This window comes from Apium graveolens, chromosome 6 (assembly GCF_009905375.1).
Source record: "Apium graveolens cultivar Ventura chromosome 6, ASM990537v1, whole genome shotgun sequence".
Classification (NCBI taxonomy): domain Eukaryota; kingdom Viridiplantae; phylum Streptophyta; class Magnoliopsida; order Apiales; family Apiaceae; genus Apium; species Apium graveolens.
In genome coordinates, this window is record NC_133652.1 from 14880841 (window position 1) to 14904390 (window position 23550).

The window sequence follows — 23550 nt, forward strand, 5'->3', positions numbered from 1 at the left end:
GAATTGTTTGTATATATGGATCTTGAAAACATGTTAAATCCCCTTTTAATAGTTGAAAACAATAGTACAACGACTAAATTAACACAACAAGGTAGTTATATAACGAATAATAAGAACAAGGCAAATCACCAATAAAGAAAAAAATCTATGAAGGATGAAAACATAAAATAAACAGAAACTGTTAAATAAAAAAAGACAAGGAAGAAAGCTTATCGTAATGAAGCTTTCAACACAACTGAGTCACCAATCCCTCAAGAGGAAGAGGCTGTTCTAGAAGATTTTATTGCCCTCACTTACTGTATCTAGAGCCTGCAATAACCCTCCCAGGATAAAACAGCAACAAATTACCGATCTCACAGCAGCACGATGTTCAACGGTGATCATACGTGTAATATCCTAAGTCATTTGATTGAATAATATAATAAAATACTCTTATTATATTATTTAAGTTGTTTAAATAATAATAATACTTAGTATAAAATTTTATTTTAATCTTGAGTGTTGGTTTGCTTCTTTGATCGAAGCTCCCATAAAATTTAACTATAAGTCAAGCCCGAAATTAATCAAGGGCCAAAGAAAAGGAATGAAAGGGAGAGAAACGCGGAAAGATTGAGAGGAACCTTCACTTTAATCCCCTCGATGTGGGACAAGTGAACTTAGTTCAATGAAATCAATGAAATAACAAGTGTTCCAAGTGCACAAAATATGATTCTAAAAATTTCTTGCACCTACTTATATAGAGAATGTTAGATGCCTAGTTTCACCCCATTTCGATATGGGACTAAATAACATCATGTTTTAAACATCCAAACACATTTTAGTGCCTTGTATTTTTCTTGCATTTTAAAACTTTAAACTAATTTTCCTTGCATTAATAATGCTCCAAATATTTTATATTTTTCGGCTATAAAGAGCCCCAAATATATAAGTTGATATGATTTCAATACTTTGAACCCCATAATCTTAAATAGAATTGAGAGGTGGTTCTTTTCAAAACTCTCTCGATGTGGAATAAATTTGAACTTGTCTCTAAACTTAAGCATAATCTAGTCAATGTGGGACTAAATTGGACTAGATAACTAGTTCAGATCAAACTCAAAATCTAGTAATTTTGATAAAAAGAATTTTTAGCTTATTTAAGGATTTCAACTTATAGAAGCCAAGTAAAATCCTTTTAACACTTGTTAAAAATAAATAATTTGCTACCCCGTCCTTTATATAGGAGAAGAGTGTAACCTTGTGTCTATTCATTCTCAATGTGGGAACCAAGAATGTTAAGACTCAACTAAGGCTTGTGTTGCCAAGCCTTGTTTTTATAGATGAGGGAAGTGAGTTTCTTCAAAACATAAGCAATGTGGGACTTGGGATGTAAGAGCATATGAGAGTGTCATAGTCCCACATTGGAAAGAAAATAGAAGATAAACTAGAATAAATTGGGAAGTCTTTAGCATATTTGTTGCCAAGGTGCAAGTGCACTTGTGTGCACCTTGCCTTGATCAAGATTCAAGTTTGCTGTGTGCATGGGGGTTGCCTTGGGAGTTACTTGTCCGTTTTTGCGACTTGTTTTGGAAAATGGAAAATTTATTTTTAAACTTGTCAAATTGAGTACCACATCGAAAAAAGAAAAGAAGTAGTAAAGTTTGACTACCTATAAGATAATAAAGTGAGTTATTTATAAAAAGGGAGGAAGAAGCTAAAAGAAAAGCTCCTTAGTTGGTAAGTCTTCCTACGCCCTCATCCATTATCATTTTTATTATTATTTATAGGTAATTTGTATTAGTTAAATTAAGTAAATATTAGAATTTACTTGGTAAGATTTAGATTTTAATTTATTAATAAAATCTTGTTACTGAGAATTGTGAATGACGTTGTTAGGGTACTAAGTCAAGAATAAAGGGACTTGAGACTCGAGAAAGAAATTGTTTTAGAAGTTGTATTAAAAGCGATTTAAGGTAAGTATATACTGTACTATTTCACTGTATTTCACTGTTCATGTTTTGATTCTTATATGATGATTGATTTGATCGGACTGATAACTCACTGATGGAAAATGAGTATTCTTGCACTGATACTTGATGAACTGATGATGATACTTCCTTTTTGGAAGTAAGCTAAACCAATTGTTTAGCTTGCCGGGATCCCAACTTGATGAATTGATGAACTTGTCGTGCTTGAATACTCAGATTTAATCTTGTGAGAACTATATGATGAATTTTTGTTGATTGTAGTAACTTTCATGTCTCTTTATTCGAATATTTGTTTGATGAACTTTGATTTCTTGGATAAACCTCAGTTGAATTCTACTATATATGCTTACTGAGCTTTCTAAGCTCACTCGTTTATGTCACTAACTTCCACAGGAAAGAACTTTGGAGAAGGATGTTCGGGAAAGGATAAGTATGTGATGAACTAATGCTTAGTAGATGATGAACGCGTATAGTATCTTAATGAATAATGCTTGTGTAATAGACTTTTGGTTGTATCGTGAACTTTGGTTGTAATACTTGGAATACTGTAAGAATTATATATTATTATTTAAGTTTAAGGTTGTGTAAACAAATATTGAGTGAATTGGTTTGGTTTGGTTTGGCATTCCCGGGTTCGGGTTTTTGAGGTCATCCCGGGATCCGGGGCGCCACAGGTGGCATCAGAGCTAAGGTTTAGAAATAGGATGAATATAGGATTTCGAATCGCGGGTAGTCCAATTGTAGGCCTAACGTATGTGTAGAAAATGCGTAGTCGTAATTCTTGAACATGGTCAATATAAGGCGTATGACGTGTGTATGACATGTTTAGTACTCGATCGATCGTTATTATGACATACATCATGATGTGTGCGGCATATATTCCGAATGAAGTAGGATTAATATTATATGTTGAATTGTAGGAGAAGATGGCTGATGGAAATTCTGATGGGACTGGATCCAGTGTACAAATTAGCCCTGAGATGTTGTTGATTTTTGGAGAAATGAAGAATATGTTTAAGAGCCTAATGGAGGGGCGAACAACTGCGGATACTCCCGAAATAAATGGGGAACGTGTTGAAAATATGGAAAAAGAAGGCGAGAATAAGCGAAGGTGTACATACAAGGCTTTTAAGGATGCAGATCCCCCAATTTTTAAAGGAGAATTGGATCCACATGTTGCGAATGTTTGGATTAAAGAAATGAAGAAAGTAATAGAGATATCGGAATGTTCAGAGGAGCAAAAGGTAAAATTTGCAACACACTCATTAAGGGGGGAAGCTGTATTTTGGTGGGATACGGTTAAACAGACTGAGGATTGTTCTAAAATGGGTTGGACAAGGTTTAAGGAATTACTACAAGAAAAATGTCAATAGACATCACACATTAGACATCGGTTAACTTTGCCACTGATGTTAAAAAAAGTATTGACATCACCCCGTGTTTTTGTGATGTCTTTGTTCTTTGTAGACATCGATTATAATTAAACCGATGTCTAAAATTCACCAAAAAAAAAAATCGCGCCCACCTTTTCTTTCCCCCGTTAGTGAAATTTTCATTTAGTTTTTAGTTCTCTCTCCCCCTTCTCTCTCTCATGAATTTGAATAGATATATAGGTGGTGAAATGGCGCTGGTTTCATCGAATTCAAAAGATTCATCTTCACTTCCTTCTGGATCCAGAGAATCCAATTACTACCGCAAACAGAAATCTCTTGGTCTCTTATGCTCAAAGTAATCTCTCTCCCACCTCCCTTTATATACACAACATCCTTAATTTAATTCTATATGCATCTGTTTTTTTTAAATTTTATTATAGTTTCTTGATGATGCTGTTGCCCGTCTAGGTATTCTTCCTGATACCCCCTTTCTTTATTTTATTTCTCGATTTAATTTTTATTAAATTAATTTAGAATATTTTTTTTGATTTTTTACTTTAATTGGAGAGGTCTTGTGTGTTGAATTGTGTAATTCTTGTTTATATGTGAATTGTAATGAATATCGTGTTGATTTTTTTTGTAATTGGTTTAATTTTAGGTGTTGAGAAGCGAAGGTCTATGGTATTGTTAATGTTCTTGAAAGCATTGGTGTAAGATATATAGTTCCTCGTCTTTTCTTCCATTTATATTATTTGGTTTAGGGGAATTTTCTGATTTTGATATTGATATGCAGCTGCTTACCAAGAAGACCAAAAATCGTTATTCATGGAAAGGGTTTGGAATCATTCCAAAAACTCTATAGCTGCTTAAGGTGTTTACTTTATCCAACTTGTGCTTTTATAAAGAACTTGATTATTGAACTTGGTCGAATATCCTTTGATTGTATACTTATATGTAATAACGCGGTTTGTATTTTAGGCGGATGCAGTCTCCAACCCAACCAAAGAGCAACTGGTTGATGTAGTTCAGAGGCATTTCATGATGATGGTAATTTATGCATTTTCTGTAGTAATCTTTTTAAATTGCGAACTTAAACTGTCATTATATAAATAATATAAATATTGTCCCAAACCTCTGCTCATGTTTAAGAGTGTTGAGATTTAGACCAGTCATAAGATTGTTCCGGCAACTCATATATAGTGTATGCTTGTTTTTTCTAACCAAATAATAACTTGTTAGTTACTGCTACTCTTAGTATATTAGTTTTTGGCTTTCTGCCTTTTAAAGTTCTAGAAATATACTACATATATGTATTGACTTTAAACAATTTATATGTTGTTGGTGAAGCAATTGGACGAGTTGCAAGTCATACCGGGGTTTATGCACTCTGCTAAGCGATTGAAGATGGTGTGTAAATGACAACTAATATTGTCTCTTCCAGTAAAAAACTTGGGTTTGTTTACAAGATTTGAATACAGGAAGCTCCAAATATCTTGACGATAGTCCTAAAGAGATTTCGGGTAATTGTTGTCTAAGCAACAAGCATTAAAATACTCATGTACTGATCCTTAAATCCCTTGTTCTACACGTTGAGTTTGAGGTTTAGCCATAAAGATCCAGATTTTTGTCCACCAAAAAAAGCAGTTTGGTAGGTTTAGCGTGTAATATAAGCAGCTTACTATTTAAGGTGTCCTTAGTGATACCCATTGGCAATTTTTTTTTTGTAAGAGCAGTTCAACATTTTAGTTATTATCTTTATCCATTGTTTAATCAACATGGTAGCATAAATATATTGTGAAGCCATTAAGGATAACATTCTATTTAAATTCCCTACTAACTGGTCTAGTTGCAGAGCTATTGCTTCTTTCTGTTTAAATTTGTTGAGTTTCTCTATTCTTTAATAGTCTATTCAGAATCATGATTTTGCTTTCTCAGGAAGGAAATTATGGAAAGATAAACAAGTGTATTAACTTTCCCAGAGATGTTGGATTTGATTTCGTTTATGACTGTAGCAGATGATATTACATTACCTATAGATATGCTTAATTCATCTTTCTCCGGGCATTACATTACCTACTTAATGTAAGGTCAATTTTTTTTCCAATACTGTGAATCTTTGACGCAATAGTTCTCCAGTATCAGAATCAGAAACTTGTTCAGCAGTTAGACGTGCAGAAGCATGAGTTGCACAATCTTGAAGGCAGAATAAGAGAACTTAAGGACAAACAGTCCACATATGATGAGATATTAATCACAGTGAACCAACAATGGAATCAGGTTGCTTCATCTTTTGCACGTCTCATTATTCTGTTATCACTATATAATTTATGTTATTATTATTTTAACTATTTTCCTTGCTCTTCTGATGTAGTTGGTTGATGATTTTATTTTTCTTGGCGCACGTGTTGGGGATGGAAAAAGTACAATACATATGTTGGATCGTGCATACCGTGTGAGAGGTTTTTAACGATATTAATTTACTTTGCATAATACTGGTGATCCCCATAAATGCATTGATTAATTGTATCTTATCTGTAATTTAGGTCCAGTTCCATCATATCCTGCAGAGGAGATGTTTCTTTGTAGAATATTAGAATTGAGTTGTGGAAAGACACAAAGCTGAAAGCATAAGGCAGGTTTTGCATGGGAAGCCATCCGGAGAAGGTCAGGAAACTTGCCTATTATTAAGTAATACTATATATAAACATCGCTTATTATTATTATTCGCTAGATTATGGAACTCCTCTTGTTTCTTTCCGGCTATCTGCTCTATTACAATCTTAGATATTGTTGTTCTTCATAACCATTTAACATTGACAATGTGCTCTGTTACAATCTGGAGTATGCAGATACTGTTGTGCAGTTGTCTAAGATTGACAATATGATGAAAGAGGAGGCTAATAATCTGTATGAGGTGATTGAAATTCTACATTTGAAGCATAAAGAATATGTTGAAGATATGCAAGGCAGTTGGTTCAGGATAGATGACACTGAGGTAATGAGTCTCTTCTGAATGGATCATAGATTCACAGTATTGAAAAAAAAATTGACCTTATCCCTTGTTTATCATTCATGACTAAATGTTGCAATATTTTTTGATAAAACTCGGTTATTTTCTATCTTTATACATATAAAGAACATTAATAGATTTTAAAAACATGTAATTTTTAGATTTTTTATTTACAAGTAGGTGGTTGTATCTTCTTCGTGAGTGTAAATTGGGTATAACAATGATAACATGTCAATAGACAAGTTTATAGGAATGTTTATTAGCTGATACGAAAAGAGTGAATATTGTGAGGATTCAAATCATGTTCCATTTTTTGAACTTGTAAGTTGTGATTTTTTTCTTAATGTAGTGTAATATACATGATTATAAAAGATCATAAAGTAATGTACTTCATAACTATATTAGAGCTCACTACAGAACAGTACATTAGAAGGGTTTACTTGATATTCAATAATCATAATACTGAAATCTCAAGATACATAAAATTTCAGTGGTACTTTTTGTTTGGAAAGTAACTCTTAACTGTCACCCAACTCATGTCTTTTAAACTTAGCGCTTTTAGGAAAATTAGATTGTAGTGCTGTAAAGTTTATAAATTTTTGTTTCCTCTTACCCTTTTGTTATCGTGCAGGTTGAATCTCCCTTTCCACCTTCTCATAAGATAGGCATCAACTCAGTACAGAGGGAGGTTGAAGAAATTATTCTCGATATTTATGTTAGCAGGGATGACTTAGCAAACATATAACATTAGTTTGGTTTTGAACGATTCTGTAATAAAACTAGATACTTGATATTTATGTTACTGAATATAAGTGTTTAGTTAGTTCATTATGTAAATACTTTCAATGAATAAATACTGATGTCAAAAAAATAATTGTACATCACTTTTAATATATAAATATTGATGTCTCAAATGCAATTGTACATCAGTTTTAATGAAGAAAAACTGATGTCAAAAAAGTTGATATACATTGCTTTTTCCTAAAAACCGATGTCAAAGACTAACATGTTCAACTCTAAAAGGAACATAGATATCACTTTGTTTGAGATACAACTGATGTCTAAGTGCCAACATAGACATCACCTTTTACTAAATAAATCGATGTTTAATATCAGATTTTACATCACCTAAATGAAAATATTCGATGTCTATGTGGAAAAAAACATAGCCCATTATATGTTTAATTTATTGTAATAGGTGTAATTTATTTATTAAATTATTTATTTCTAACATTTTTTTGTAAAAAATAATGCATGGACATCACTTTTTTTGCCAGAAATGATGTCTAATCAAGTAAAGACATCGGGTTATGGCCGATGTGTAGAATAGACATCATCGACATCAATATCGGTTGTCAAACAACACAGACATCGGCCAAAAACCGATGTCTATGGACATTTTTCTTGTAGTGAATTGTTCTTTGATAAATATTTTCCTACCTGTATGAAGAATGAGATGGAGATGAAGTTTCTAGGACTAAAGCAAGAAGGAATGTCTGTGTCGGAGTATCTTTCAAGATTCTTGGAACTTTCCAGGTTTGCTCCTCATCAGGTTGATACTGAAGCCAGAAAATGTCAGAGATTTCAAGAAGGGCTGAAACCCCAAATTAGAGAGAAGGTGTCCTTGTTGGAGTTGGAACAATTTGATAAGTTGGTTGGGAAGGCGAGTATTGCAGAAAGGGACTATGAAGCTCATACTCAATTCTTTAACAATAAGAAACGAGGAAGAGAAACAGAATTGAGTGTTAACTCAGGATTTAAGAAGGACAACAAGAAACTACATATAAGGAAGAAGGAGAGTTTTCGGGGAAGTGATAAGAGGATCATTGCATCTGAGTGTAAGAAATGTGGACTGAAACATGGTGGTGATATTTGTTATCGAGATGATGGGCTGTGTTACAATTGTGGAGAAAAGGGATATATAGCTTCTCAATGTCCCAAGCCTAAAGTGATTTCTTGCTACAGTTGCGGACAACCAGGTCATTTATCAAGGGACTGCCCACAAAAAGGAGTCAGGCAAGAAGTGGAAACTAAAGGAAATAGGACTTCTACAGCAAGACCTTTTCAACAATCAGCACCCAGGGCAGTGGCACGAACCTATGCAATGACAACTCAGGATGCCGAAAAATCTCATGATGTTGTGTGAGGTACGCTTCAACTTTGTGCTCAAGATGTTCATGTGTTGTTTGATTCGGGGTCAACCCATTCTTTTATGGATACAAAATATGTGGATAAGTTAAATGTACCTGTGCAAAATCTAGATAATGGATTTCTGGTAAAACTTCCAAACGGTAGAAATTTGTTCGTAGATAAAATTTATCGAGATTGTCCCTTAATGATTGGTGAACAAACCTTCTTAGTGGATTTATTACCGTTAGAACTGAGGGACTTTGGAGTGATTCTGGGAATGGATTGGTTGTCGAAGCATAGGGCGAATCTAAATTGTTATAAGAAGCGAATATGTTTAACCGGCTCGAATAAAAAGAAAGTATATTTCAAGGGAGATAGTGTAGAAAAACCCAGTGTTAAGAAAAGGTTGTGAAGGTTTTCTAGCATATGTGGTAGGGAATGAAGGAATTAAAAATAAAGTCGAGGATACACCTGTAGTTAGAGAGTTTTTAGATGTCTTTCCCGAAGAGTTACCAAATTTGCCCCTGAAAGAGAATTTGAGTTTGGGATTGAATTGATTCCGGATGCCCAACCAGTATCGAAAGCACCATATAGAATGGCACCGACAGAATTAGCGGAACTTAAGATACAATTACAAGAGTTGTTGGATAAAAAGTTTATTAGACCAAGTATTTCTTCTTGGGGAGCACCAGTGTTGTTTGTAAAAAAGAAGGATGGTTATCTAAGATTATGTATTGATTATAGAGAGCTAAATAAGTTGATGGTAAAGAATAAATATCCGCTACCACGAATAGACGATCTTTTTGATGAATTGCAAGGAGCCACTTACTTTTCGAAGATTGATTTGCGCTCAGGTTATCATCAGTTGAGAGTAAAGAAAGAAAACATTCCATTGATGGCATTTAGGACTCAATATGGTCATTATGAATTTGTAGTGATGCCATTTGGGGTGACAAATGCACCGGCAGTATTTATGGATTTGATGAATCGAGTATTTAGGAATTATCTGGATAAGTTTGTAATTGTGTTTATCGATGATATTCTTATTTACTCGAGAACTGAGGAAGAACATGAGGAACATTTGAGGATGGTGTTACAAACTTTGAGAAAAGAACAGTTGTATGCTAAATTTTCAAAATGTAAGTTTTGGTTAAGAAGAGTAAGTTTTCTAGGACATGTAGTTTCGGAAGAAGGAATTTCAGTTGATCCTTCAAAGATTGAAGTAATTATGAATTGGGAGAGACCAAAGACGGTGACAGAAATTCGAAGTTTCTTAGGGTTGGCCGGATATTATAGAAAGTTTGTTCAAAATTTCTCTAAGATAGTGGGACCGTTAACGAATCTTACAAGAAAGGAAGTTAATTATGTTTGGTCGGAAGAATATGAGCAAAGTTTTGATGAATTAAAGAAAAGACTAACGTCTACCCCGGTACTTGGATTACCAGATGGAACTGAAGACTTTGTGATTTATAGTGATGCATCAAGAAAAGGTTTGGGGTGTGTGCTAATGCAACGCGGTAAGGTAATTGCTTATGCATCTCGACAATTAAGAAACCATGAGAAGAACTACCCCACCCATGACCTGGAATTGGCTGCAGTAGTTTTTACTCTTAAGATTTGGAGACATTACTTGTATGGGGAAAAGTGCAAAATTTATACTGACCATCAAAGCTTAAAGTATATTTTCTCACAAAAGGATTTAAATATGAGACAGAGAAGATGGTTGGAGTTGTTGAAAGATTATGATTGTGAAATTTTATATCACCCCGGTAAGGCAAATATTATGGCTGATGCATCAAGTAGGAAACAAGTAGGGAATTGTTCGAGCATTGAAGTGGAATCCATAAATCATAAGGAATTGGAAACATTTAGGATTGAATTTGTTAAGAAAGGAGAGGAAGAGAGTTTAGTGTATCAAATCGAGGTTAGACCCATCTTGTTAGAAAAGATAAAGGAAAGTCAGAGACAAGATGAATGCTTAAAGGAGATTTGGAATAATTCAAATTCAGAATTAGGTAAAAAGGATTTTAGGAAAGGTAATGATGAAATCGTTAGATTTCGGGATCGAATATGTGTGCCGTCTGATGTAGAAATTAAGAAAGAAATTTTGTCTAATGCTCATTCATCACCTTTTTCGGTACATCCTGGATCTACGAAGATGTATAAGGACTTGAAAGAACATTTTTGGTGGCCATATCACATAAAAATATGGTTAGCCCGGTGTTCCGAAACACCAATCGCATAAAATGAGATTGGAGAAGCGACACCCCAGCTATCTACATGCCGGACAGGCTTTGCAGATCACCAAAAATATGAATAAATTCGTCATCAACAGATCCATCACCAGATAAACCCAAGCATGACTAAATAAAAACATAACAAACACTCAAAAAGTAGAGACAAAATACACACTCCAAGAGGAGAGATACACAAACACCCAAAAATTTGGGTTTTATTGAAAGAAAATAAAGGAGAATAACAGAGAATGAAGGGGTTGGGGCTTTCCACCGGAGAAAACCAGTGAAAACACCTCGATTTACTTGAAAATAGACAAACGGTAACAAAGAGAATGAAAGAAGGGAAGCAAATATTTAGTACTTTTAAACCTAGTCCCAATTCTAATTGATTTTTAAACTTAACTTTCTCTATCGATTTAAATTTACATTCATATTGAATTTTATATTATTCTAATTAATATTTAAGTCAATTTTTATAAACAATTTAAATTCTAATTAATATTAAGCTATATTATTTTATTGATATTGAAGTCAACTTACATTTCAAATATAATTTTTGTTTAATTAAATTCTAAAACAACATTTATTATAACAAGCAATTTAGTTAATATTTCGTTAAACTATAAAATAGATATTAATATTTTCCTCTATTAATTTAAATTATAATTAATATTGAACTATATATTTGTAATTGATGTTTAAGTCACCTTTAATAAACAATTATAATTTTAATTTATATTAAGCTCTATATTATTTTATTAATATTGAAGTAAACTTACTCTCCAAATATAATTTTTATTTAATTTATTTCTTGAACAATTTTTATTGTAACAACCAATTTAGTTAATTTTTATTTAAATTATAAAATAGATATTAATATCTATTAGATATAATAAATATTTATATCTATATAATCTAAAAATAATTACCCCAGAAGTTAAAATAAAATAATTTGCACTTTTCATTCGAATTAAAATAAAAGTATACTATTGATCTTGGATATAATAAAATTTTAAAAAAAATAAATATAATTAGTTTCATTTGGTTAATATGAATATGTATTGGTCTACCACAAAAGTAATAAATATTATTGATAAGTTACATTGAGTTGAGTTTAAAAAAAATAACATAATTTATTCATCCTGGTTAAAAAATATTAAATAATTGATCTAAACTTAAAAAAATCAGAATATAATTTGACCAACTAAAATAACACCACATATATTATTAATTAGGATTAAAACAAGTTATCCTATTAATCATGGATTAAAAAATTATAATGAAATTTAAAATAATTAGTTAGCTTTGATTAAAATACAATAATGTAATAATGTAATCGGGGGACTTAGTTAAAACACATTAATATAAACTTTTGATCGGCAATAAAATAATATTAATATAATAGTAATCATAATTTAAATATTATTAATCTTAATTAAACCTTACTTTTAATTAAACCATAATATTTTTGTGAACACAAATTGAATAAAACTATATCATTTATTTCGTTTATATAATATTTTTAAAATATCTCTAATTAATAAAATTATTATCACATACATGTATTAATATATTTATCATGAAATCATATGATTTAAAAATTTAAGTGAACAAAAATTTAAATATTCAATTCAAATTATGTTCTTACAAAATAATAAATTTAATTATATAAAGTTTCCATCAGTTTTAAGATAGTTAATATAAAAATCAAACTAACAAATTTTATATAAGAATTCTAGTTTGATTTTCAATCGGGTTCATAATTATTTATTTATTTTAACGTATTTAACAACAAAAAATATAAATTATTTTTTATACGCCGTCGTATTTCAAAATACTCATCCACCTTTCACAAGTTTCAAACTAATCAAATTTTAACTAATTTTATATATAATTTATTTTTTTAATACAGTACAAAATATAAATAATTCTTATTAATATATATATTACTAAAATTAAACATGTAAAAAGTAATTTTTCAAGGAAAGTCAAAATTTGTTGACCTTAATTAATTAAAAAGGTAAATTTTGACCACATTTTGAAGTAATGGGGCAAAATTCAAATATAATTTCATTAAATAAGTTTTTCATCTATATATAAATAGATAAAATTCAAATGAAATTTATTTTATTTTATTCTATTTACTTATTATGAGTTATTCATTTTATTTACTAGTTAAATATACTCCGAGTAAATTAGAGAGTCGTACTTTACACCGATTTTCAAAATAGTGGCCAACTTTTCTTTCTGCATTTCAAAAAAAAAATGGTTGCCGTCTCCGTTAACTAATATATTTAAAGTGAAAATTGCATATTGGTGGTCGTACTTCACATTTATTTTTAAAATAGTGGCTAAATTTTTAAAATTTTTAAATAATGACATTTTTAAATTTTTATTGTAGGAAGAGTTTTAAAGAGTTTTTCTAGATTGATCTTAATACTAGATGTCGATTAACAAATCATTATCACTTTTGTTATAAGTTTTTTCAATTAATGGATACTCTTCTCTATAATTTTGCTAAATTTTTTATTCATATTTTTTTGTGAGGAGGTTGAAAAAATAGAGAAGTGGGGCACTTGATTAAATTAGAAGAATTGAAAAAACTGATAATTATTTAAGTTGTGTTTGTACTTATTTGTTTAGTGATATATATGTTTTTGTGATGATAAAAACGTGAGTCCGGTTAGTAATTTGACGAAACCATTCTTTTAAAAAGAAAAAAGATTTTAACAATTTATAAAAGTTTAACCATTATTTTGAAAATAAGTACGAAAAACAACTATTATTCTGTAAGTAATGATGAAAACTTAACGGGAGTTGAAAACAACCATTTTGTTGAAAGGCGGAACAAGAAGTTGGTAATTATTTTAAAAATTTGAAAATTTACCAATTATTTTGAAAATAAATGTAAAATGCTGCACCCTCATGTAATTTAGTCAATATACTCCATAAGATAAAGCCTCCACCGGGTAATATTTATTTTGAAGCAGCACCCCGATCCCATTGACGTGGAAGCTTGTAGGGAAGACACAAAACCAGCATTAGTCACCTCCCTTTCCAACGGAATGACAAACTTCAGTCGAAGCACGATTTTTCTAATTAAGCCCTAAATCACAGCACCAAAACTCAGGTATTAAATGCATGTATGATTTATGAAACCTGTATATTTATATATGATAGTATGTTTTCTTCAATCGTTTGTGGGTTTTGATCAACTATATATTGTACTTTACTTTACATCTCTAATTATTTTGTCCTCTTTTTTAAAGAAAAATTGAAAGTTTTCTGGTTGAATTGTTTGTATATATGGGATCTTGAAAACATGTTAAATCCACTTTTATTAGTTGATATATGTAGCAAAATCTTATGCTTTCAGATTTTGTGACTTTGTGCAGCGAGCAATTTAATTACTACTTGTATGTAGCATCCTTTTAATTTTTGGTGTCCCTGCCTGTTTTTGTGTTCAGACTTATGGCTAGTGATGCGAAGAAAACTAGGCAATTTGAAAATGGAAGCGCAGCATTCGATAGGATCAGCAGCTTGCCCACAAGCTTAATGGAGTTGATCCTAGAACGCTTACCGACTCATGATGCAGCAAGGACAAGTGTTTTCTCTAAAACATGGAGGAATGTGTGGGGAATGCACCCCCGACTACATTTGGATGAACATTTTATCTCGCAATTGGTTTCTCAGAAGTTTTCCGAGTTAGATGAACAAAGTAAAATATTAGAAGTTTCCAGAATCATTACCGATATATTTTCAGCTCATAGAGGCCCAGTTTTGGATTTCCTTCTTTGCATTCCTCGAGACCTACCTATTCATCAATGTCAAGATATGGTTACATGGATTAAAAACATAGCAAACAGTGGTGTTAGGAAAGTGGAGCTTCTTAATGAATCACAAGATGCCTGCATTGTGCCCTCTCATTTCTTTTCTTGTTCGCAATTAACTCATTTGACCCTCATGAACTGCATACTAAATCCACCCCTTGGATTTGAAGGATTTCGTAACCTGATTAGTGTTGAACTTGTGTATGTCACAATTAATGCTGATATGTCATTCGGCACTCAACTCAAGGAATTGGAAATGGAAATCTGTACTGGGATTGAACATTTGGGACGCCAATTTAAACGTGAAAACAATCTCACTTTCTTGAGTATCATTGACAGTGAAGATATTGATTGGCAGTGGTTTGAATGCACCCAAAAGATGGAAGTTCTTAGGCTTGGGATGGATGAAGTGCCAAGTTCTGGTACGGAAATGATTACTTTAGACAAGCTACTTTGCAATATGCCTAGACTCAGTTCTCTTTTCCTTGATGGCTTCTTCCTCAAGGTAATCTTTAATATCCTACTAGTAATAAAATTGTTATTTAACTAATATAATTAGTTGTTGCAACTAAACATCTTACAAATTTATTTTTTTCCAATATACTCAGATATATACGTGTTTGTATGTAGATTCTTGAATCAGGTGCAGCTATTTTGAAGAAGTTTCCGAGAGCTATGGAGAACTTGAAATATCTGTACCTTCACCGTATTGAATTATATGATTTGATTCAAATTCAACATGTTCTTTGTTTGGTCAGAAGTTCACCTTATCTGCACACTCTTGACATCGATCTGGTGAGAACTTTTTTTCCCAATCTTATCATAATCCTAAGATATAGACTTGGAATAAACAGATTTTCTTATCAATGGACAAATTATGTTATCAAATAGTAGATATTTTAGAATACTGAATATACCATATTGGCTGCATATAAATGTGACCGTAGATGTTTTTGTGTTTCAACTTGTAACTAAGTATAATTCACAAAACATACCCCATATGTTTTTCCCTCTCCTATATGGAAAGAACTTAATTAAGCAAGGAATGAATTTTATTCAAGAATAAATGCTTTAAACCTACAATGTAAGGTATATTTTATTACACTGAGTGTCGGACATGTAACCTAACTCTGACTAGGACCCATATAATCTAAAAAAAATATAGCCCAAAACAGGCCTAAGAGAAGAAAAAAGAATGAAACACCCTAAAAGCCCCCCTCTCGAAGGCTTAGTCTAGCGGATATTCCTAGAAAAATGTGCAAATAAGTATTTGAAGTTGTGTAATTGACCTTACTCAAAAGAATTACCCTCTAAAAGGAAAAAGGTAGGGATGGAAAGAGGTTCCAAATCTTCATATGCACTAGAGAGAACAATACACTTCCAATTATGTTCTCAGGTTTGAGTTGACATATAAGGTTGTGCAATTGACATTAACAATTTATTAGTACCCAAAATCTTCAACTTCTTGAGAAGTATCTATCGGTGTTCTTAAAAAGCACTAAGCAGCTGCGAGCAGCGGAAGGACTTTCTAGAGGTTAAGGGTACACTTACTTTTAAGTGGTATAGCAATATATATTTGAATTTTTAATAAAATGTAATAAGTAAAATTAAAATTTAGATTATAGTGAAGTGAAAAGAATCTAAACATAAATGTTCATAACAAAAAAAAGCAATTTAATTTTGATTCTTATTATTGTTATATATTAAATAATATTAATCTTTTGAAACCAAAAAATCAGCAGCTCTACATCTCTTTGATCATGTAATACACTCAATGACCGATTATCCGCCTAAATAGGCTGTTTAATCTTGGAAAATGCTTAATTGTGTGCCTAGTACAAAATCGATACACTTTATGGTCCGATTCCGCTTAAGCATTGGCTTAGGCCTAGGCCTAGGCCGCTGCTCAATCTCCTTTATAGAACAGTACTGGTACCCATGAGTGAAGTTTTTTGGTGTAAAAATTTAAGAGTCGTTTCTCACTTGAAAGACCTTCATAGATCCTTTACAACACATAGAAATTAATATTGTGGTGAGTGTCTGTTTTTAATCCAAATGTGAGTATCTACCCCTTTGTTTATGTACCGTCTACACTCTGCATCATGCAGTAAGTTCTACACAATCTAAATTTGGAATCATATTTTCCCCTTGATTGTATGGTCGCTCCTACTCTAGTGTGAGATCCGTTTCTCATAAATACATAATACTTTCCTCCTTTAGATTTTATGCATAATCTTTTTAACTACAATAAAGATGACCTTACACAACCTCTGTATAAGTGATAGTCACTTTAAACTATAATTTTTACTCCCTTTCACTCAAAAGTTTTCTTTGCTCTTTTGAATAATATTTATTTCTTCTCTTCATTCTATAACAGGATTTAATATGAACTCATGTCTCTTTAAGAATTCACATTATATTTGAAAGTTTCTCCGCTCATCTCTTACAAAGTTGTATAAATGGTCGCATGGAGTCATAATTATATTATCAATCTATTTCGTGGCTGGTCAGGACAATTTGTCAGTTTTAGAGATTGGGTTTTATTATTCACTACTGTATCTTATTTTATATGGACAAGTTACAACTTATTATTAGAAGATACTATATGTTATCTACAATATTTCTGATAGTAACAAGAATCTTGAATGCATAGATATTCATTAAGAACTAACTGGATAGCTTCTATATTAACATCGTATATAGGATCATGGAGTACAGAGCAGTGATGGTATGGACTTATTGGACCTTGCGACGTTGTCGGACCACATGATTCGTCTTGAAACCCTTAAAATATACGACTTGATTGGTTCCCGTGCCGAGTTTCAGTTCCTTAAACTTTTGCTTACATCTTCCCCTTCGCTTAAACGGATTGAACTTAAAATGAAAGACATAGTTGATGATCCTACAGAAGAGTTGAGGATTTCACAAGAGTTGTTGCAGATCCCTAGAGCATCCAATTCTGCACAGATCCAGTGGATGTAGTAGCGAGCCTAGTGGCAGGGGTGACTGGTATATCTTGTGCAGCAGAGCTGTAGTTCTTCTGGCTTATTTCAAAACTCTTATTAAAGTGCACATTGAACCTTTTTTTTGGTGGTTGTAAAATCAATTGGTTATAACGAACTCATCAAGGTCCCTTATAACTTGTAACCATCTGAAGTAGCTTTTTTTTTGTGTGAGTAACTGGTACTTGCATTCAAATATCAAGATCTAAAACATGGGAAATAAAATCAGGAGGAGGAGTGGCGTACCACTCTCCTTTATCTGACATAGAATAGGCAGCTCTAGCTAACTCATGTGACACCGTATTCGCAGATTTAAACACAAACTAAATTAGCACTTGATTTACATGCTTTGATAAATGGACACAATCATCGACTATGGTTCCGAAAAATGATTCATCTGGAGCACTCTTACATGCCTGCACTATACTGTCTTTGAATCAGTTTCAAACACACACAATTCATACTATATCTCAATGATCCAAGACAGTGCTTCCTTTAGCGCAATAGCTTCTGCTTCTTTTGGTCTCCAAACCCTCTCTATCTTCTTACACATAGCTCTCATGAACATTCCATGTGCATCTCTGATAACCGCACCGCAGCAATTACTCATGTCCTGGAACACTACAGCGTCTACGTTAACTTTAATCCGTCCTGCACTCGGTTTCTCCCACTTTCTTGCTTCAACTTCCTGTCAACCATTTGTAGTCGATAGCTGAGCTTCTCTCCAATCTCTCAGCATGTTGTTAGCTGCAGCCATAACTCCAAAGGCAGATCCATTTGCCCTATCCTAGACCCATTTATTTCTTCTGTTCCACAGACCCCAACACAGCATTCCCATCTGCACACATTGCTCTCTTAAACACTCGTCAAATATCCTTCGAATCACCATAAAAGCTAAGTCGTGAGGCGAATGTTGCACCATCGAAGACATTCCTGCCATAGACCATACTGTTTTTGCAAACTCACATGTAAACAAGACATGAGTATCTGTTTCAGTTTCAGAACGACACCAGGGACACGGTATACTGATGTTAACCTGCTTCGTTGCCAGTGCGTGAGCTGTAGGCAGACATGACTTACGAAATCGCCATAAGAAATTGAAAACCTTTCATGGTAATTTTAACGGCCATAGCTTAGTCCAATACAGCTTAAACGCATCTTCAGACATCCATCAATACCCATTCTTTACTGTAAACTCCCCTTTCTCCTCTAATATCCAAAATCATTAATCTGTGGTATCCTTCATCGGCAACGGGATTTGCTTAATTAGCTTAACATCTCGACTTTGGAAAATGTCATTAATGACATTATAATCCCATCAACGCTCGTCATCCTGCATTAAGCTATATATTGTTTTATCGTGTAGCTGCACATGCATTGGAGTCATTACATATCCATTATTCACCTCCGATAGCCAAGGAACACCCCAAACACATATATCTCTTCCATTCCCTATTCTTTTCCGAGCCCCTGCCTTGAACACCTCTATAGACGCCAATATACTTCTCCAAATGTAACTTGGATTTGTTCCTACTTCAGCATCTAAGAAACTCGAATTAGGATAATCTTTCGGCTTCATTACTGCAGAAACTAATGGGTTAGATCCCTTAAGTAATCGCCATCCCTGTTTAGCTAATATAGATAAACTAAACTTTCTTAACTCCCTAAGTCCAAACTCACCACAATTCTTAGGCATAAACAGTTTACACTATGACATCCACTTCACTCCCTTACTATTTACCCCATTCCCCCATAAGAATGCATTCATTTTTCTTTCATTCTCCTCACACATGGTATGTGGAATTAAAAATAAGCTCGTCCAGAAACTTGGTAGTGTTTGAGCTGAAGAGGACAGTAGAGTTACCTTCCTAGAGCGTGACAATTCACTTTGGGAATTAGACATACTAGAGTGCGATTCAGTTCAGCTCGTAGCTCTCCAGTTTCGAAAAATGTTCTACAAAACTTAGTCACATCTTCCCCTACTATCTCCCAAGAAGCTCGATAAAATCTCGGATTTAATCCATCGATCACAGGCGATTTATCTGAGTGCATAGTAAACACAACACGTTTAACTTCCTCCTTCACTATAGGCGTGACAAGCAATTGGCTCTGCACTTCTGAAACAACTAGAAGTTCGATTCTTGCCGGAAGACTTATTCCTGTACTTGTACTGCATAACATATTATTGAAATAATCCGTGATAACCTCTTGAATTTCAGCATCCGTTTCCTTCCAATCCCCATTCTCATTTTTCAATTTTTTTAATTTTGTCTCGAGAAAAACCTAAGTCGTGCAAGCCACAATCCATTATTGCCACTGAAAATCCCTTCATCAATCTTCTAGGTTGCCTTTGCCCCCCGCTTTTCTCATCCATCAAAATAATATCATTAAAGTCTCCTATTATACTCCACGGTAACATTGAGGCTACTGATAGATCACGAAGCATATTCTAAGATTCAACCCATGTAGCTCTATCAGGAATGCCATAGTACCCGGTATATCTCCACCTTCCAATCAACACCTCCTCCGTGACCTTGTACGTTGATAGCAAAAGAAAGAATACTCAAAATACACCACTTTCCAGCTTCAAGTGCCCAAAATACCCACATGCGGGAAAAGTGCCCAAAATACACACTGAGATGCGTATTCAATTTTTTTTAAAAATACAAAGAATACGCATGTGATACATGTATATTCTCTAAGTGAATACGCATGTCTCACATGCGTATTCTTTGTATTTTTTTAAAAAATTTGAATACGCATGATGGTAATGCCTATTCAGTGGGTATTTTGGACACTTTTCCCGCCGGTGTGTATTTTGGGCAAATCTCCCCAAATGATGGGTATTTTGGTTTTTCACCCATAGCAAAACACCCTGAAAAACCTAATTTCTTACTAACTTTCTCTACGTTATTGCTTTTAACCGGAGTCTCACTAAAGCTCTGTTTGTTGTTGCATACAGTTACAACAGCTTTTTACTGAAAATCTGTCAGAAAATTATTTGGTAAATTCTAAAAGCTGCTGTCTCGAAAAGCGATTTTGGTCTAAAAGCTGCTATTAGCAAAAGCATGTCCTCCCATAGTTTTCGAAAAAGCTGTTTTCAGCTTTTGCAGGTAGTAACTATCAGTTTCACCATCAAACCTTCTAAAAAATATTATTTCTCTTCTATATATAATAGGAGAACAAGAGTATAATTTCATGAGATTAAAAAGTCTCATTGAAAAGACTATATTACCCATGTTTTTAATATCTATATAAAAGATGTGGTTGGTGGGAATCAAACTCAAGTTATTTCATTCAACTCTACAACCGTTTACCACTGCACCATATTGTCACATGTGCTTTTTATGATACACATAATATGTAAGTGTGCTAAATTAGTATTTTATTTAATTTTAACGATATTTACTTGAATTCCGCAAAAAAAAGGATAGTTAGTTGAATATTTATACACTTTATTTTAAAGAATTGAAATTACAGACAGAGAGATAGTTGGAACGCCAATTACCATCTGAAGTAGCTTAGCTTTCAGACATGAAAGATTATTTTGTTCTTTGCTTTTATATTTTTATTTAGCATTATACTTTATTATATTCCCAACTAAATTCTTTTTTAGTTAGTGTTCATGTCAGTTCTACTAACAAATTCTAAAGTCCCGAGTTTTAAACTAATATCATAAAAAATAGTAAAAAATCTAATATAAATAATTTTAAAAAAAATAAGATAAAAATAACCCTAGCTTTGCATAAATAACAAGCTACTTTAGTATTTTATACTAATAAATACATAGTAATTCTATCTAATTTATTTATACTTTATTTATTCTAATTTTATTCTAATGAAAACAATCATTATCATTTAGTTACCTTATTACTTTATATAATTTGTACCGTGGCGGTTGTGGATATATAACATGAATTTTCAATTTCGTAAGATTTAAATTGAAACTCTAATATAATTATGAATTCGTAAATATGATAAAATGGAATTATATAATTAAAAATTGTTTAACAATAAAATTTTTATTATTATTTTAAACTACAACATATTTTAACAATCAAATATAAAAATTAAATATTTTTTAATACACTTTTTTAAAAATTTAATTTGGTAAATCATATTATGTAATCTGTATTTTAAATTTTCATCATTTTTTCAATAACAGTACGAATTACATTTATTTATATTAAAATATAAAAGATACATTTGATAATATAATTTTCTTTGATAAAAAAATTATGATTTGTGAAATAGATTAAAAATTTAGAACCATGATATTTTATAAAAAATTATATATTTTAGTAATCTATTTAATATACATATAAAGATACACTTTTTTAAATAATAATTGTGAATTGAGACGGGGATATATTAATTAACGATCCTGTCTTTGAATTCTTTTATTTTTTCTTCAAATTCTTTTAATTTTATTCTTCAATCAGAACATGTGAAAAGAGGAAAAATCCCCAAATTATACTACCTTCCAACTCCAACTGTTAAAAAATGTTGATCGGTGATACGTTTCCCCCAAACTGTTTACTAAATATGTATTATGTTTATTTTCCGATTTGAGGCCACGGGAAACCGGAGCCGCTTTTGCGGTCCTTGTTTTTTCCGACATGGTTATTGTGTTTTGGTTGATTTAAACCGGATTTTAGATTGTGTATCAATTGTATGGATCGGTTGATATAGTTTAATTGAAGTTTTGTGTCTATTTTGGGTTGACATCGCCAAAACTCAGTAAAGGTTGGTGGCTTCATTATGTTGTTTCACCAGAAATGACGTGGTTGAGGTTGGTAGTTCTCGTTGAGGCTAAATCGGTGTTGCGGCATTGTTGGTGAACGAAATCGGAGACAAAATCGGTCGAACCTGTGATGGTTTGGGTAGGAATCGAGCTCGTCGGATAATGAAAAGCTCGCCGAAAATTCCATTAATTTCCACGTGTTCTTCATGGTCCGGTGACCCGTTAACCCGAATTCTAACCCGGGTTTTGACACGGTTTTGATCCGAAAATATACAATTATTTTCTTAAAAACATGATTCTGAGTTTTATTTTAAAAACAAATTTTAAAATCTTTTTATTTATTTAAATAAATTGATTAATTAATAAATTGATTTATTTCATAAATAAATTTGATTTATTTTAATTATTTTCCAAAATCCAGAATTTATTCATTTATTTATTCATTTTAATCGATTAAATTTTTTAGTGATTAATCATGTTCTTTAAATAATAATTTGATTTACCATTAATTAATTTCTAGAAATTATAAAAAAATATTTTAAATTCTGATTTTTCTTAAATAATTATTTAAAAACATGATTAATAAATAATTATTTTAGTTATCAATTATTTTGAAAATTAATTTGATTATACTCTTTAATGTTTATTCGTTTTAAATGAAATGAATGTTTCTAAAAATAAGAAAATGATCTATTTCCGACAAAAAAAAATTAAATCTCAATTTTTCGGAAACGAGTCAGCTTTTGATATTTTTTTATTTTAGATCCAAATTATTTTGAAATAGGGATTACATATTTTATAAAAATACGAATATTGATCTCATTTCGATTTTAACAATATTTTACGAACCTGTGTGATGATTTGACTTATGTGCTATGTGATTTATGTGCATAGTTGAGTCCTAATTGTCATCTTTATTTATTTTTTGAGTTATTTGTTATCGTATAGTTTGACAATAAGGTTTAGACGAGTAATCTTTTATTTATAGATACGAGTCGGACGAGGCGATATGAGCCAGGTGTAAATTATGTAGTAGTGTGTGTGTTAAAACTGAACTAGTTGTAAAACTTAACTAGATGTTTGGTTGTAGTATGCTTATTATCAGAGTTGTGTTGAGAATTTAAGTTGGGTTATAATAATTGTTATGTTTTTTATTCTTATTTCATACCATAACATGAGATCGATCCATGATAGTTATAGGGGGTCAAATGTATGTTTATATATATATATATATTATCCAGGCTGGTTTCTGATATG

General features: G+C 32.0%; 1 protein-coding gene and 1 long non-coding RNA gene across 2 annotated transcripts; both read left to right on the forward strand.

Annotated features, from left to right (window-relative positions):
* The first annotated feature begins 5333 nt into the window (after nucleotides 1–5333).
* LOC141663736 (uncharacterized) lies at nucleotides 5334–7114 on the forward strand. The gene is made up of 5 exons (XR_012551619.1): nucleotides 5334–5617; nucleotides 5712–5799; nucleotides 5884–6004; nucleotides 6190–6335; nucleotides 6982–7114. It is a non-coding gene; the product is annotated as an uncharacterized LOC141663736 (long non-coding RNA).
* Nucleotides 7115–13697: 6583 nt separating this feature from the next.
* Nucleotides 13698–17783, forward strand: LOC141667647 (F-box/FBD/LRR-repeat protein At1g13570-like). Its single transcript, XM_074474215.1, has 4 exons — nucleotides 13698–13847; nucleotides 14185–15052; nucleotides 15178–15342; nucleotides 17251–17783. Exons 2-4 carry the CDS (start codon nucleotides 14189–14191, stop codon nucleotides 17527–17529), a joined length of 1308 nt encoding a protein of 435 aa, XP_074330316.1. The 5' UTR covers nucleotides 13698–13847; nucleotides 14185–14188; the 3' UTR covers nucleotides 17530–17783.
* The last annotated feature ends 5767 nt before the right edge of the window (nucleotides 17784–23550 follow it).